The sequence below is a fragment of the Lithobates pipiens genome, unplaced genomic scaffold (assembly GCF_037356315.1).
Source record: "Lithobates pipiens isolate NorthernLeopardFrog02 unplaced genomic scaffold, aLitPip1_a1.2 Scaffold_16, whole genome shotgun sequence".
NCBI lineage: Eukaryota > Metazoa > Chordata > Amphibia > Anura > Ranidae > Lithobates > Lithobates pipiens.
The window spans coordinates 556,306,786-556,322,651 of record NW_027507748.1 but is presented as its reverse complement, the minus strand read 5'-3'; the positions used below and the strand labels follow the sequence as shown (position 1 = coordinate 556,322,651).

General features: G+C 46.1%; 1 protein-coding gene across 1 annotated transcript in view; it reads left to right on the top strand.

Annotated features, from left to right (window-relative positions):
* STAT6 (signal transducer and activator of transcription 6) overlaps window positions 1–15,866 on the top strand; it is a 335,411-nt gene that overhangs the window by 251,454 nt on the left and 68,091 nt on the right. Inside the window, exons 8-9 of the mRNA XM_077483561.1 lie at window positions 197–328; window positions 13,772–13,960. Of these exons, the coding sequence (XP_077339687.1) occupies window positions 197–328; window positions 13,772–13,960 (321 nt within the window). The remainder of the gene's footprint in view (window positions 1–196; window positions 329–13,771; window positions 13,961–15,866) is intronic.

The window sequence follows — 15,866 nt, the reverse complement described above, 5'->3', positions numbered from 1 at the left end:
CAAATGCATTCTATAAGTTTTGTATTTCAGAACACAAGAAGGTTATGACTGGACAATGCCACCAAAGATGTGCTAATGATAAAGTTAATTTTCTTTTTGTTTCACCTCATTCACCAAGAAAACTAAAATTCACTTTGAACGTGAACATGATGAATACCTTTAGGGTTGATTACTTTTTTTTTATGTTTTTTTTTAGATTTGAATTCATTTTTGGCATATATGAAGAGCTTATTCGCATGATTAGAGAACTCAACGAGGCAGGGCAGAGAACATTACCCACAGAGTATTTGGAACAAATATCTGCTGGCTTTACATCACTTATTAAAAAGTAAGAATATTTTTTTAATGGCTTATATTGTACCAGCACTGTATGAGTGTTACGATATCCTAGAGCAGGGATATGCAATTAGTGGACTTCCAGCTGTTACAGAGCTACAAGTCCCATGAGGCATAGAAAGACTGGCGGCCACAAGCATGACACCCAGTGGCAGAGGCATGATGGGACTTCACGTTGTAGTTTTGCAACAGCTGGGGGTCTGCTAATTGCATATTCCTGTCCTAGAGAAATTCTATCATGAATCCCCCCCATGTTCTATTCACAACAACTTTAATAAAGCACCACCCATTTCCCAGCAGAAAGCATACGTTGTATCAAATATGCTTTTTAGCCTCGTATATGGTCTCCTCCATCTGTAACAGCATCATTCTTTATAGAAAATATGCTGTTTAGGTGCCTCTATTTTTACCTATTTAGACTGAGATATTGGGCTGATTCAGCTGAGAATATTCAGTAATTCCTTCAATGTGCAGATAAAATAAGTAAACAGAAATATGTCTACTGAGTGATAATTTTCAACCAGTAAATCAGCTTCATTATGTTTGGGGATCTCTCTACTGTTGTATTGGTTATTCTAAAACTTTTCATTAAAGGAAACTTGGCCCAAAAGAAAAAAGTACTACTGCTGAACATACTTTTTATGAGCTGGAATAAAGCATGCAGCAAGTGAAATCAGAGGGAAGCCATGGTTCCTCAGATCTATACCTATACTTCCCAACTTTTTGAGATGGGAATGAGGGACACCTATCAGCAAAAGTATGTGTCAGAAATCATGAATCAGACCGAGACAGAAGTACAATTAAATCACACTTGTTTATTAATAAAAATAAAAATGTAAATAGAGAAAGCATAGCCAGAGTCCAGTAACCGGATCGAGTAGTCAGCCAGTCCAGAGTTCAATAACCAGATTGGGTAATCAGCCAGGCCAGAAGTCAGGGATCCAAGTGAAGCAACAGCAAACAGGATAAGGAGCCAGAAGGGATGTCAGCAATCCAGTCTTTAAACAGAACCGCAGGAGATGGTTTCTTGTGATGTGACCAAGGCGAAGGCAGATATGAAGTGAGCTGGACAGCTTTAAGTAGGCAGGTCAGACGAGCTGGATAAGGAACAGCTGGCAACTGTGGAGAGAGATTAGAGCTGGCAATTAGCCGAAGGAAGGGCTAAGCCAGCCCTGACAGTATGTAGGCATAGGACACACCCCTTGCCATGCCCCCTTAAAGGAGAATTGTACAAAAAAACGAGATTGGTTAAACCCACAAGTGCTTTTTACCACTACTATTCCTTTATATTGGCTTTTGGTATTTAGAAATGCAGCAATTTAGAAACAAGATGAAAGGTTTAGCACTGGAAAACACTTTTTTATAGATAAAAAGTGTATTTTTTTATACAACTATATAGATCAGACCAAAATGAGGGACAAATGAGGAGGGAATAGGAAGAGAAGGACATTGCTCCAAATCAGGGACTTGAAATTAGGGACAGTTGGGAGCCATTTATACCTGTTGTGGGTCTGTGACTTAGAAAGCTTTGATACCAAGGGAAAATCATTTCCTGTTGGAGAAATCAAAAGTGTCAACCTCTATTTCAACTAGTTTAGGTTTCCTTTAACTTTGTCAAATACATAGTTAAAACTCCAGGAAGATATAAAAGTCATATATGAATGCAGCTATATGTTCAATAATACATCATCATTATATGTATTTTTTTACAAGCAGTGTAAGTACCTGCATTTGACTTGGTATTAGTCTCTTGCGGTTCCTGTACTACAGAGCTCAGAGTGGAAGAGAAAGAAACTGTACAGAAAGCCAATCGGTTAATTTGGTGACCAGGAGCATGCTGATAGAATGAGAAATCAGAGTGACAGGGAGATGGGCTCATCATTGTGCTTGCTTCACTGTTACTTCACTTGTGCTTTACTGTCCACTCACAGATTGGGCTTCACAGTCCACCACTTCCTGAGTGCAAAGAAAGTTGTTTGATTAAAACTGTAAATGATTTAACCCAGAATACTAAGGATATCTAGTGTTAGAAAAGAAGTAGTATGGGGGGGTGGGAGACAGCTTTTGACTTAAGATGTGTTTTTTTTTTTTTTTTATAGGATTTTTTGTTTTGTTTTTGACAGAATGTCTGATTTAAATAAAAAAGTGGCTTACAGGGTTAATTCACCAGTTCAAAAAAAAAAAAAACTGCCTAGGCAGGTAAGGTGTTTCTAGATAAAATGCCTTGGCTATAATTATAGGTAATTTACGTACCTCTTGAAGCCTGGCTGGAATACTGCCAGAATGTTGCTAGGCTGTTGCTGAATAAAGCCTGGTCATTATTGCTCACTTTATCACAGGGGTGAGCCTTTTCTCTGATTCAGACGACCTTGTATGCTCTTTCTTTTGAAAGGTATAGAAGGTGTGGGCCAACTTTACTCAGAGCTGCACAGTTTTTTATTTTTTGCCTAGGCATTTATTTATTTATTTTTGGTAAAGGTGGACTAACCCTTTAACTTTGCCTTCTCAATGTAGAAAATGTTTTCAGGGGATACAAATTATTAAATCTACTTATTAAATGTCTGTAGTGATTCAGTGACCCTAGGTAGTTTGTTGCTGTCATTCACACTTCATAACCACTTTCATTGTTCTTTCTGTTATCCTATCAGATTTAAAGGTACCAGATTGTAACTAATGTCTAATACAGTGGCCGTCAACTTTCTTGATATGGGGGGCCTCAAGTATGGCCCTCAACATCACCAAAGGGCTGCACATAAAATTCAATGAATATTCAGTATGCACTTTACGTACTTCAAGCCCTAACTATATATGTCCCCGTAATGTTTTTAAACAGTTCTGCTCTATGTTCGGGGAAATCATTTGGGCCCACAAACCAACGAGGCTACAACTTCTCACCATGTCCAAATCCAAGAGGGACATAGCCCTCCCAGATGTAGCCAGGTACTATAAGGCGGCTGACCTCTTTCAGGTAGTGGATTGGCACTGCACCAAGAGCTCCAAGCAGTGGGTGTCTATAGAGATAGAAGTTGCCTCTGTCCCTCTCCAGTCCACCCATGGTTTCTCTCCCAGACTGAGATGACCTGCAGACTCAACCTGTGATTGCCACCTCTCTGAAAGTGACAAGATCTGTCTTCTGCTCTACTTATCTCTCTTCATTTCCCTCTCCTATGACACCAATCATTGGAAACACTTAATTCACTCCTGGGTTTTCAAACAGGTGTGTATGAAGTCTAAGCTACCTTGGAAGGTTGCGTTTTTTGAACCTCTGGCCCTTACCTAGCTGAACTTACACAGATATCAGACCCACCTCTCGATTATTGGAGCACCCTCCAACTCAGACATTACCTACAGACAGACTTTCCAGAGGGAATGAGGCTCCCACGTAAACTCACATCTTTTGAATCATTTTCAACAGGAGGAAACATCTAGACACTCGTTGCTTCTCTGCAGTTACCTGGCAGAGCTGCTGGATGTTGTGTAACTGCGGTTACTGCACCAATGGGAAATGGACCTGGTCATCCAGTTTTCTTAACAGGTTGAAAAAATTCTCCTGTTAGCCCACAAATCATCTATTGCGAACCAGTACCAGGAGATGGGATACAAAATTCTCTCACGGTTGTATTGCGTACACCATATTTTACACAAAATGTACAGATACATCCCTGATCTGTTCGCATTGCAATAAGGAGGTGGGTACAAGGCCACATATTTCTGGTACTGCCTCAGATTAGGGCTGTTTTCGAAGGATGTGACGACTACTATTAAACATTTAACAGAGAGACCCTTCCATAAATATAAGACATTTCTCACTATTCATCTACTCAACAAAGCTTGTATTCCATCTCTGTGGAGGCGGACTCAACCTCTGACTAGATTACTATGGTACTCCATAATTAACAATATAAATCTCATGGAAGAATGGAAGCACTCCTGATAACACAGAATAGCAGTTTAGGGAGAGGTGAAGGTCATGGGGATATTTTATGATATGTACCAACGGTTACCTTCAGAGCCAACTACAGGTTAAGTCACATGTTGGCCTTACATTTTCCTGCAGGCTTTCTGGTGTGGGTGATCCCTGGAGAATGGTTTTAGTGTTTTAGTGTTTTATTCCCTTCTCTCTTCTTCTCTTGTTTTGATCTTCCCCTATTCTACCCATAACGCGAAACCGGTTTACTACTTCACAATTCAGGAATTGCGCTACACTGTGCTACGTACACCCTGATCAGGAAGAGCTATAAATGCACTTGTCCTTTTCTGTTTGCTTTTTGTTTTATACTAACGTGTTAGACTCATCTCAAGTACTCTGATATTGACCTTTAACCACTTGCTTACTGGGCACTTAAACCCCCCTCAGTCCCAGACCAATTTTCAGCTTTCAGCGCTGATGCACTTTGAGTGACAATTGCGCGGCCATACAACACTGTACCCAAATGAAATTTTTATCATTTTTTTCCCACAAATAGAGCTTTATTTTGGTGGTATTTAATTACAGCTCGGAGTTTTATTTTTTGCTAAACAAACAAAAAAAGATGCAAAAAAAAAAAAAAAAAAAAATCATGTTTTAATAGTTTGTTATAAAATTTTGCAAACGGGTCATTTTTCTCCTTCATTGAAGTGCGCTGATTAGGCGGCACTGATAGGCTGCATTGGTGGGCACTGATGGGCTGCATTGGTGGGCACTGATGGGCTGCATTGGTGGGCACTGATAGGCTGCACTGGTGGGCACTGATAGGCATAGTTAAGGCGGCACTAATAGGCACAGATAAGGCGGCACCGATGGGCACAGATAAGGCGGCACTGATGGGCAAAGATGGGCACAGATAAGATGGCACGGATGGGTGGCACGGATAAGTGGCACGGATGGGTGGCACGGATGGGCACTGATAGGTACCACAGATAGATGGGACTGATGGGCACTGATAGGTGGCACTGATAGGTGGCTCTGATAGGTGGCACTGCTGGGCACTGATGGGCGGCACTGCTGGGCACTGATGGGCGGCACTGCTGGGCACTGATGGGCGGCACTGGGGTGCAGCACCTGAGGCAGATTTTGGGTGGCACTGTGGGTGGCACTGCTGGGTGGCACTGTGGGTGGCACTGTGGGCACTGCTGGGTGGCACTGTGGGCACTGCTGGGTGGCACTGTGGGCACTATGGGCACTGCTGGGTGGCACTGACAGGGGGGCACTTACTTTATTTCAGGATGGCACTGCGGGTGGCAGGTGGGCACTGGCAGGGGGCAGGTGTCCTTTTAAATTGCTGGCCGTGATCGGGACTGATGTCCCGAACACGGCCGCCGGCGATCGGCTTTTTTTTTTTCTCCTCGCGCTGTCAGCGCGAGGAGGAATACTAGCCGATTACCGGCTCCGTTTTATCACATGATCAGCTGTCATTGGCTGACAGCTGATCACGTGATAAGGGGTCGGGATCGACCCCTTACACGGATCGGTGATCAGGCGAGTCTCACGGACTCGCCGATCACAGAGCGCGCCGCGCGCGCCCCTCAGGGGGCGCGCAGGCCGCTCGTAACCGGGACTACGTCAATAGACGTAGTCCCGAAAATGTGGGTCCGCGCTATTGCCGTCATTTTGCAATAGCGCGGATCCCAAGTGGTTAAGACTCAACTCCAATATGCCTGGCTTTACATGCCTCAACCTTATTTGAATTGTTGCTTTTCATGCATTGTATGTCTTTTTGTGACCTATTGTATGTAAGAAGCTAAATAACAATAAAGAATTTGTTTTTAAAAATGGTCAGAGAGTGCAGCCATGATACAAGAAATGGTCAGAGACTGCAACCAGAGACTGTTCTTCCAGAGACTTTCAGAGACTGTGAACATGCCATAGGAGTTGTTGGAGACTGGGGACATGCTTCAGGAGCTATAACAGGGCAATAATGAAAAACAGATTAGTGTCCACAGGGACCTTAAGGACTTTACAAGACATACCAAAGGGCCATAGCTTAGGATCTAGGGTCTAAAATATATTTTATGCATGTTACTTAACTACAATGTGATATAATAACTATTAATGTAACTGCACAAGCATTTGCAAACTATTAAACTATAAGACTTTCTTTTTTTTTATTTATCTTTCAGTAACTGTGTGCCATTGGCCTTTGCATTGTGGTATTAAGTAAAGCTAAGCGGTATTATACACATGCATAGTCAGTTATAAAACATGAAAGGGGGCGTGGCCTGGCGATGTGCTAGAGCAGACGTGTGCTCTGTGAGCTCCGGGGCCGACATCGATTAAACTGCATAAAATCATCCAATAAGTCCCCATTTTCCTGCCTGGACGATGGGCCGGCGGACGGGCAAGTCTCTGCCCAAGAAAGGTGCCTCAACGGGGTCGATCAAGCGGTTCCTCTCCATGGAACCGGACGATGCGGAGGAGCAGGATGACCTAGGCCGCAAGCCGCGTGGTGGAGTGGACCTCGCCTCCCGCGATGGGCCGGACCGGAGGTCGCGCTCGCCCGAGTCTTCTGCGGGCTCGGGCGATGAAGTGGCTCAGCATTCTTCCGCCGGAGCGGCGCCGAGGGTGAGCGGCCTACCTACCACTTCTGACCTGGCCTCTATGCTACTGAACCTCGAGCGGGTCATTAAGAAGGAGGTCTCCACAGTCCGATCGGATCTTTCCCAAGTGTTATTACGAGTCGAAGAATCGGAGCAACGTCTAGACCGTCATGCGAACGCTATTCGGTCCTTGCAGGCGACTACACGTCAACTTGCCATTTCGCATCGAACGACCGTTTACAAGCTCGAAGACCAAGAGAATCGCAACAGACGTAATAACGTTCGGATTCGGGGTCTCCCCGAAGCGACTGGGGACGACGACCTTTTACCGTCCGTCAGAGGCATTTTTAACAGTCTTCTGGGCCGAGCTGCTGATGCTCCCTTGAAGATTGATCGGGTGCACAGGGCGCTCAGACCCCGCAACTTAACTACGGACATCCCACGGGACGTCATCTGCCGGGTCCATCATTACCCCGAAAAGGAGCTGATTATGCAGAAGGCTAGGGGAGCTACACCGTTTGATTTTGATGGGGCGCTGTTATCCTTTTTCCCGGATCTGGCGAAGGAAACCTTGGATCGACGCAGGGCCCTGCGTCCCCTCACGGAACTGCTTCGGGCGGCGTCCATTAAATATAAGTGGGGCTTCCCTGCTGCCCTGATCGCTTCTAGGGATGGCAAAACCGCAATACTTCGCTTCCCGGAGGATCTGCCCAAATTCTGCAATGATATGAATGTTACTGTCCCGGAACTACCTGGCTGGCAGGATGCCATTCCGCCCCTGCCCGCCGGGGCCGACCAGGGTTGGCAGAGAGTGAGCCGTGCCCGCCGCACTTCTGCACCTGAATACCGCCCTTGAAACGGCAATATGCCTTACAGCTTGCTTCCCTGTTCTGGATGATTACTTGCACTTGTGGGGCATACCGCCTGAACGAGGTTGTGAGGGCTTCCCTACCATGGTTTTACGGGGACGTCGACCGCTTCTGGCGGCAACTGGAACTTGCGAAGCCGTGGGAGGCTCACCCTTGGCCATGTGGCTCACATCCTGGCGCCTCATTGGGGGCCCCTGCCCGAGAGTGGACATTGCTATTTTTTCTTTTTTGTTCTGGGTCCTCTGATGGTGTTACCTGTGTTTTCATATGTTTCATTTAATGGCGTTTCACTGCTCCCTCTCCCTCCCCTTGCCTTTTGAACGTGATTGGCTTGCGGTATCCCCCCTATATGCCTTACCGCCCTAGCTTCATATTCCTATTGTTCTATACAGGCGTTTTACTGTCCTATGTACTGGATGATGTGATTTCTATATTTTTATGTTTTGGTGTCGGCACCGGGCCGCGGGGCGCTGCTTCGGACCTTTAAGGTGTGGTTTGCGCCCGGTCGCCCGAGTCCCGTCCCCTCCTTTTTGAGCGGGGGCTGCCCGGCGCGGGGCCCTGGCATCCGTGCCCCTGTTGGGGTGGGGGGCGCGGGGGCCCTGTGGCGGTCGCGTGGCCCGCTCGCGCACGGCATGGAAATGCGTGCACTACTAGCTGCTATCAGACAGCATTTTTTCTGGTTCATTTTGTTTTTCCCACTACGGTGGGGTCTTTCATTTTCTTGTTTCCTTCTCTTCTCTTCTCCTTCTCTCTTTCCCCTCTCTTGTCTACTGCCTCCACCTCCTCTGATCCTCTCCCCCCTATTTAGCGGCGGTCCGCCTCTGTGTTGCATTGGTAATGTTATGGTGTTCGCGGTTCCTTCTCATGAGACCCCATGGCTACTGTGAACCTTATATCTTTTAATGTACGGGGCCTTCATGCCCCGGGGAAGAGACACAACTTATATAGGGAGCTGGATCGTTTGCGGGGGGGCGTGGTCTTCCTCCAGGAGACCCACCTCACGCTGACGACCCTGGTTAGATTACACTCACCGAAGTACCCCACATGGTACTACAGCCTCTCCGACATTTCTAAAGCAAAAGGTGTGGCCATTGGGATTCGTAGGGGAACCGCGTTCACATTTGAAGATATGTTGAGTGATCCTGCGGGACGTTTTCTGTTTCTCCGGGGCACCCTGGGCAGCATGCAGTGTACTTTGGCCACTTTGTATTCCCCTAACAAAAACCAGGCAAGTTTTCTTGCCTCCACACTCAGCTCCTTGCGGAGTTTTGCCCGTGGATGCATCCTACTAGCGGGCGACTTTAATGTTCCCCTGGAACCTACTTTAGACACCTCTAGGGGTGGTTCCTCGCTATCCAGCAGAGGATTGAGGTTTATACGCTCTCGACTCCATGACCTGCAGTTGATGGATGTCTGGAGAATTAATCACCCGCGGGAAAGGGACTTTACCTACTATTCATCCGTACACCAAACATATTCTAGAATTGATCTATGTTTCATTGATCATCAACACCTACCGCTCATAGTGAAGTCAAACATTGACTCCTCCCCCTTGTCCGATCACGCACCGATCTCCTTAACCATCAAAGTAGAGTCCATACCCCTGAAATCCACTAATTGGAAATTGAACGAGGACCTGATAGCAGAGGAGGCAGATAAAAAGGTGATGGGTGACAATTTAGAGTTTTATTTTAAGACTAATGTAAGTCCTGACGTCTCACCGGGAGTATTATGGGAGGCCCACAAGGTGTACATTAGGGGTAAGTTTATGGAATTGGGATCCAGGAAAAAGAGGGAACGCATGCTACACCAGTCTACCTTGTTGCGTGACATTGCAGACTTAGAACGCCAGCATAAACTGAACCAGACTCCGGCCCTTTTCCACGCCCTGACGGAGAAACGGGAGACCCTAAAGTCCCTCCTTCATCTGGACCAAAAGCGACGATCTCGGATTGTAGCTCACCGATTTTATGAGTGGGGGGATAAACCCAGTAGGTTGTTGGCCAACTCGGTGCGACAGCGTAAAAATGCGGCGTTTATTGCTAAAGTTAAGACCCCCTCGGGAGACCTGGTGTTTGATACCCCCCGTATAGCCCGGACATTCAGGGACTTTTATCAACGTCTGTATCAGGTGCACCAGGACGTCCAAGATAGAGATGCACGGGGACGCCTTATTAGGGACTATCTGGCCCGTGCCGCCCTCCCGACGCTCTCCGTGGAGGTTTTGGCTTCCTTGGAGGGTGAGTTTACGGCTGCGGAGCTTCTGGGCGCCATGAAGAGTATGGCCTGTGGTAGGGCCCCGGGACCGGACGGCCTCACGGTGTCTTATTATCGAGCGTACGCTGACATACTGCTTCCTTACTTGACCAATTACGCTAACGTGACCTCGACCGGCGGGGACCTTCGCCCGGAGACCACTCATGCCCACATCACTGTATTACCCAAGGCGGGCAAGGACCCTAGTGACTGCGCGAGCTACCGCCCTATCTCGCTCTTGAATATTGACGCGAAGATTTATGCTAAAGTTATAGCGAACAGGCAGGATTCATCCCTGGGAGGGAGGCGCGGGATAACTCTCTCCGCACACTTTCACTGATGGCACATGTGCGGCGGACTTCCCAGCCCACCCTGTTACTCTCCACGGATGCTGAAAAGGCGTTTGACAGGGTGGACTGGGACTACCTTATGGCTACGCTGGCGCACCTAGGCATTGGTCCCTCTTTGCGCTCTAAAATATCGGCGTTATATCACCGCCCCACTGCTCAGATATGGATTAATGGCACCCTTAGTGACCCCTTCACCTTATACAATGGCACCCGCCAGGGATGCCCGCTCTCGCCAATTTTATTTGCGATCTCCCTGGAACCCTTTCTCTCCCTTATCAGGCAAAACCCGAGTATACATGGCATATCAATAGGTAAGACGGAACACAAATACGCGGCTTACGCTGATGATATATTGTTTTATGTACAACAACCATTGATCACCCTCCCCAATCTTATGTCTGAGTTTTCGGCCTATGGCTTGGTCTCAAATTTTAAAATTAATATGTCCAAATCGGAACTGTTAAACATCTCTGTCCCTGCCAGACAGGTGTCTCACCTGAAACGGAACTAACCCTTTACTTGGCAGCTGAGCTCCATGAAATATTTAGGCATCCAACTTACACCCTCCCTATCGTCCCTCTTCCGCGCTAACTTTCTACCCCTGCTTAACACACTTAGGTCTGATATCCAGAAATGGTCCCAGCTACGACATTCCTGGTTGGGCAGAATTGGGCTGGTTAAGATGAATTTGCTGCCTAGGGTGCTCTTCATGCTACAGATGGTCCCGTTTGGGATACCGGTGGGATTTTTTACAATCTTGACATCTTTGGTACATCGATACATATGGAATAGGAAAAGACCCAGACTGCCTAGATCTCTCCTCACCCGCCCTAAATGTAAGGGTGGCTTAGCAGTGCCAGACTTTAAACTTTATTATAGATCCATTGTGCTGACTAGGCTTTCTGATTTGAAATATTGCAAAGACACGAAACTCTGGGTGAATTTAGAAACGGACCTGTGTGGCGCTGAACCTTCCACACTGATGTGGATCCCGAGGAAATTCCGGACTCTTTTGCCTACCACGTCACCGCTAACGCACTCATCCTTGATGGTATGGGACTCTATCTGTAGGACGCATGGCTGGTTGTATAACTCCCCCCTGATGCCCTTGGTGGGTCACAATTTCTTCCCACTGGGTAACATGGACCCCCAGATTCCTCCGTGGTGGCTGGGCAATATCGTCTACCTTCATCAATTCGCCGGCCCCTCCGGCGTTTTGTCACTTTCTTCCATCATGGGTGATTCCCCCATATCCTATATGGACCGCTGGAAACATCATCAACTGTTGAACTTTGTTCGCTTGCTCCCTAAACCCTTGCGCTCCTTTGCGGAGCTTACACCCGTGGAAACCGCATTTGCCGACCCTAGCCCGACTGAGAGGCCGGTTTCGTACTTTTATCAAGCACTGCTGTCCCTCACTTCTACTGGTACTCCCACATTCCTACGATACTGGGAAAGGGAACTGCATACGGATCTCTCACCGTCCCAGAAATCACAAATCTTAACCCTGGCTCATACAGCCTCCGGATCCTCTAAAGCATCAGAAATGGCGTATAAATTTTTGACCAGATGGCACTATACGCCTGTTGTATTACACAGGTTTTCTCCTCAGTCCTCCCCACTGTGTTGGCGAGAGTGTGGAGAGGAAGCCACTCATGCTCATATTTGGTGGTACTGCCCAAGGATCCGCCCATTCTGGCTGGCGATTCTATATTGGATTAAAGAGATCCAGGGTTGGGAAGTCCCTAACGACCCGTGGTATGTTATGTTCCACTGCACGGGGAAACCAACGGGCCCTTATAAAAGGTCGATCACACCACACCTTCTAAATGCCGCCAAAACCCTCATCCCTCAGTTTTGGAAACTGAGGAAGATCCCCACGCTCCGACGTTGGTTACTCAACGTGGATACCACCTATTACATGGAGGACATGACTCTCTCCCTCCGGGGTAAATCTGAGCTGGCGACGAAGATCTGGGCCTGTTGGGTTGCCTTTAAATATTCCTCTAGTTATGCAGCCATAATGTCTCAACCAATGTGATGAGATCATAACTCTTGCTCTTACGGTTTCTACTGTAATTTTGGAGTTGTTTATCAGAGGTGGACCTGCCTTCCCCCCCCCCCCCCCCACTCCCCCATCCCCCCTTATTTCTCTATATCTCTTTCTTCCTTTTTTCCTTTTCTTTACTCTTTCTCTATCTCTGTCTATTGTATTCTCTCTTTAATAATGGAAGAGAGGGGTGTATTTGTACTACCGCGGAGGTTGTTCGTTCCAGCAGCGGTGTTTTATACCTCTGGTGGCTAGACCCACGTGGGCAGTAGATTGCTCTGATCCATAGTAACTAACGATGTAATAACACTGCCCCCGGTATTGGTTTATGTATTGATTGATATGCTATTGTACATTCTTCTCTTCTTCAATAAACATTAATTTAAAAAAAAAAAAAAAAACATGCAAAAGCTTGAAATATCCCAGACAGAAGGTATCTAGTGTCAGACTGTGTATCCAGGAACTACCCAATGCTCAAGTCATAGATAACCTTATCTGGGATCAATAATCATGGATCTTGTTTGAAAATACACATTTTACACATTATGTAACCATCACATTTTGATTTCAATACACTAGAGGGCAACCAATACACATTTGCTAAACTGTACTTGTGCCACAAATGTAGAAAGATCCATTATGTCTGGAGAACTACCATAAAACACTGACATCAGGTCCAATCCAAATGAAATCTATGTGAGATTTAGAGTAAAGGAATCTAACTATTAAAACTATTAATCCTGCTGTTTCTGGGCAAGACCTTTTTGATTTGCAACTAAATGTAAATAATACTTTGTATAAAAGATCTACATAACAATCTATATGTATCACCCTTTCTGAAAGTGGAGGTAAAGGCAAAACCTAACTAACGATAGACCTACTCCCACCCACATACTAAGCCTATTCTATCTATCCCTGTAAAGAAAAGATTGCTACACTTACCTATTCTGAAGCCACTCTGCTTCGGTCTCCAGTGGCACCCTCTGTGTGCGGAAGAAAGCTGACAATGGCTGGGAAATGCCTGGGAAGTGGCATCACCCATAGACTTATTATGGGGCTTCTGCTGTCGGCTGCCAATCCTGCACACTGAAACTGCCGCTGACAGCTCAACCTGGGACTGGACTGGAGAATAGGTAAGTATAGCGATCTTTTCTTTACAGGGCTAAATAGATTAGGCTTAGAATGTGGGTGGGAGTAAGATTAGAGTTCGTTTTTGCCTTTATTTCCACTTTAAACTATAGTAAGAATTTTGTTACAAAATCCTGGAATGATAGAACCATATACATACAGTAAATTAGTCACATAATAAAATATTTTAAAACAAATAAATAGCAGCAGCATCTGTGTTATCTATGTGTGCTATCTTTTATTTATTTTTTTCATTATTTTTGTAGCTCATTTCTGGTTGACAAGCAGCCTCCTCAAGTTTTGAAGACACAGACCAAGTTTCAAGCCAGTGTCAGCTTCATGCTGGGGTCCAAAATTCTTTCTGGTTCTAGCAAATTGCCTGTCATAAGAGCCAATATCGTTACTGAGAAAAAGGCACAAGACTTGTTTGTGGCACCTTCCACTGAACCATTAAAGTGAGTAAAATTTAAACACTATCACCAAAACAGAACCCTGTTCTGCATGTACAAGATTAAATAAGATAAGAAATAACTAACCAGCAAAAAGCTTTTTTAAAAACGTGAATTTCATTTAGATCTTGTTTTGAATATAGAATTCTTCATGGGAAGTAATAGCTGGTAATTAGACCTAGTTTATGAAGACATAGGTTGATTTACTAAAACTGAAGAGTACAAAATCTGCAACGGCTGGGCATGGTTGCCAGCTTCTCATTTTAGTTTGTTCAATTAAACCTTGACATAAAACATGGAAGCTGATTTTGTACTCTACAGTTTTAGTAAAGCAACCCTTATGCCACGTACACACGAGTGGATTTTCTGTCAGAAAAAGCTTGGATGTTTTTTTCGACAGAATTCCGCTCAAGCTTGGCTTGCATACACACGGTCACACAAAAGTTCGCTGAACTTTCGACCATCAAGAACATGGTGATGTACAACAAACACTACGACGAGCCGAGAAAATGAATTTAAATGATTCCATGCATGAGTCAAATTGTTTCCGAGCATGCGTAGGAATTTTGGGTGTTGGAATTACTACAGACGGAATTTCCGATATAAACTTTTTCCGACTGAAAAATTGAGAACCTGCTCTCAATCTTTTGCTGGCGGGAATTCGGCCAGCAAAAGTCCAATTGAGCATACAGATGATCGCATTTTCCGACCAAAAATGCCCATTGGTCTTTTGCTGGCCGAATTTCCGATCGTGTGTACGCGACAAAAGTCTTGCTTTAGGTGTGTGTGGCTGTTGGGGGTGTTTTATATCTCTTCAGGACTTCAGCAGCTAGTTCTCCATGTCTCTCAAGTTCTAAGTTATCTTTATGAATGACACATAGGGGTTGATTTACAAAAACTGGAGAGTGCAAAATCTGGTGGAGCTCTGCATACAAACCAATCAGCAGAGGCATAGCTTGAAGCTTGTGGCCCCCGATGCAAAATTTGACCTGCCCCCCCCCCACTACTTCCAACGTGCGTGCAGATACATCCACCGCACTCCAGGATACTCAAAGTGGCTTAAGAGTTTTGAGTTCCCAGAGTTCCTCTTTACATAAGAAGACAGGGATCACCTCTGGAGAATCAGAGGACAGGGATCACCTCTGGAGAATCAGAGGACAGGGATCACCTCTGGACATTCAGAGGACAGGGATCACTGCTGGAGAATCAGAGGACAGGGATCACCGCTGGAGAAATTAGAGGACAGGAATCACCACCGGAGAATGAGAGGACAGGCATCACCACTGGAGAATCAGAGAACAGGGACCCCTGGCAGGTCATTTGGCAGAGCTCCTCTCCCATCCAAGCACTGTATACAGCCCCCCCCCCCCCCCCTCCCACACACACACAATGCACAGGATTGAAACATTCCTATGCACAGTCTGTCAGTCTTCACAGGATGTATCTGGCTTTTATGTTGCCCTTCTGACCTGTGAAATTCTCTGGTCAGAACGGCAGTGTAGTTGCAGTAGGCAGATACACCCTGTGCAGTTCATGGCTGACTGGCTGTGTTGTAAAGGAATGTGATTTCAGCCCTATGGAGGAGGAACAGTATACATTGCTGTAATGGGAAAGGAGCTCAACAGTCGGGCATAGCAGCATGCAGGGTGGAGGGGGTGGTCAGGGGGCTTTGGGGGGGCAACTTAGATCTGGGAGGGCAAAGCCATGTGACACAAAATCTGGAGCCTGCAGCCCTGCAGGGGCCCCCAAGGAGGTTTTAAGGGATTTGTTTTAGCAAGGTTTCTCTGTCAGTGCTGGCAGGTGTTGGGGAAAGGTCACCTCCTGGAGGTGTGTGTCTTTTCCCTAGTTGTCAGGGAAGTGGGGTAAGTAGACATCCCTGGGTGGGGGGGTACAGAGAATCCCAGCTGGTGAC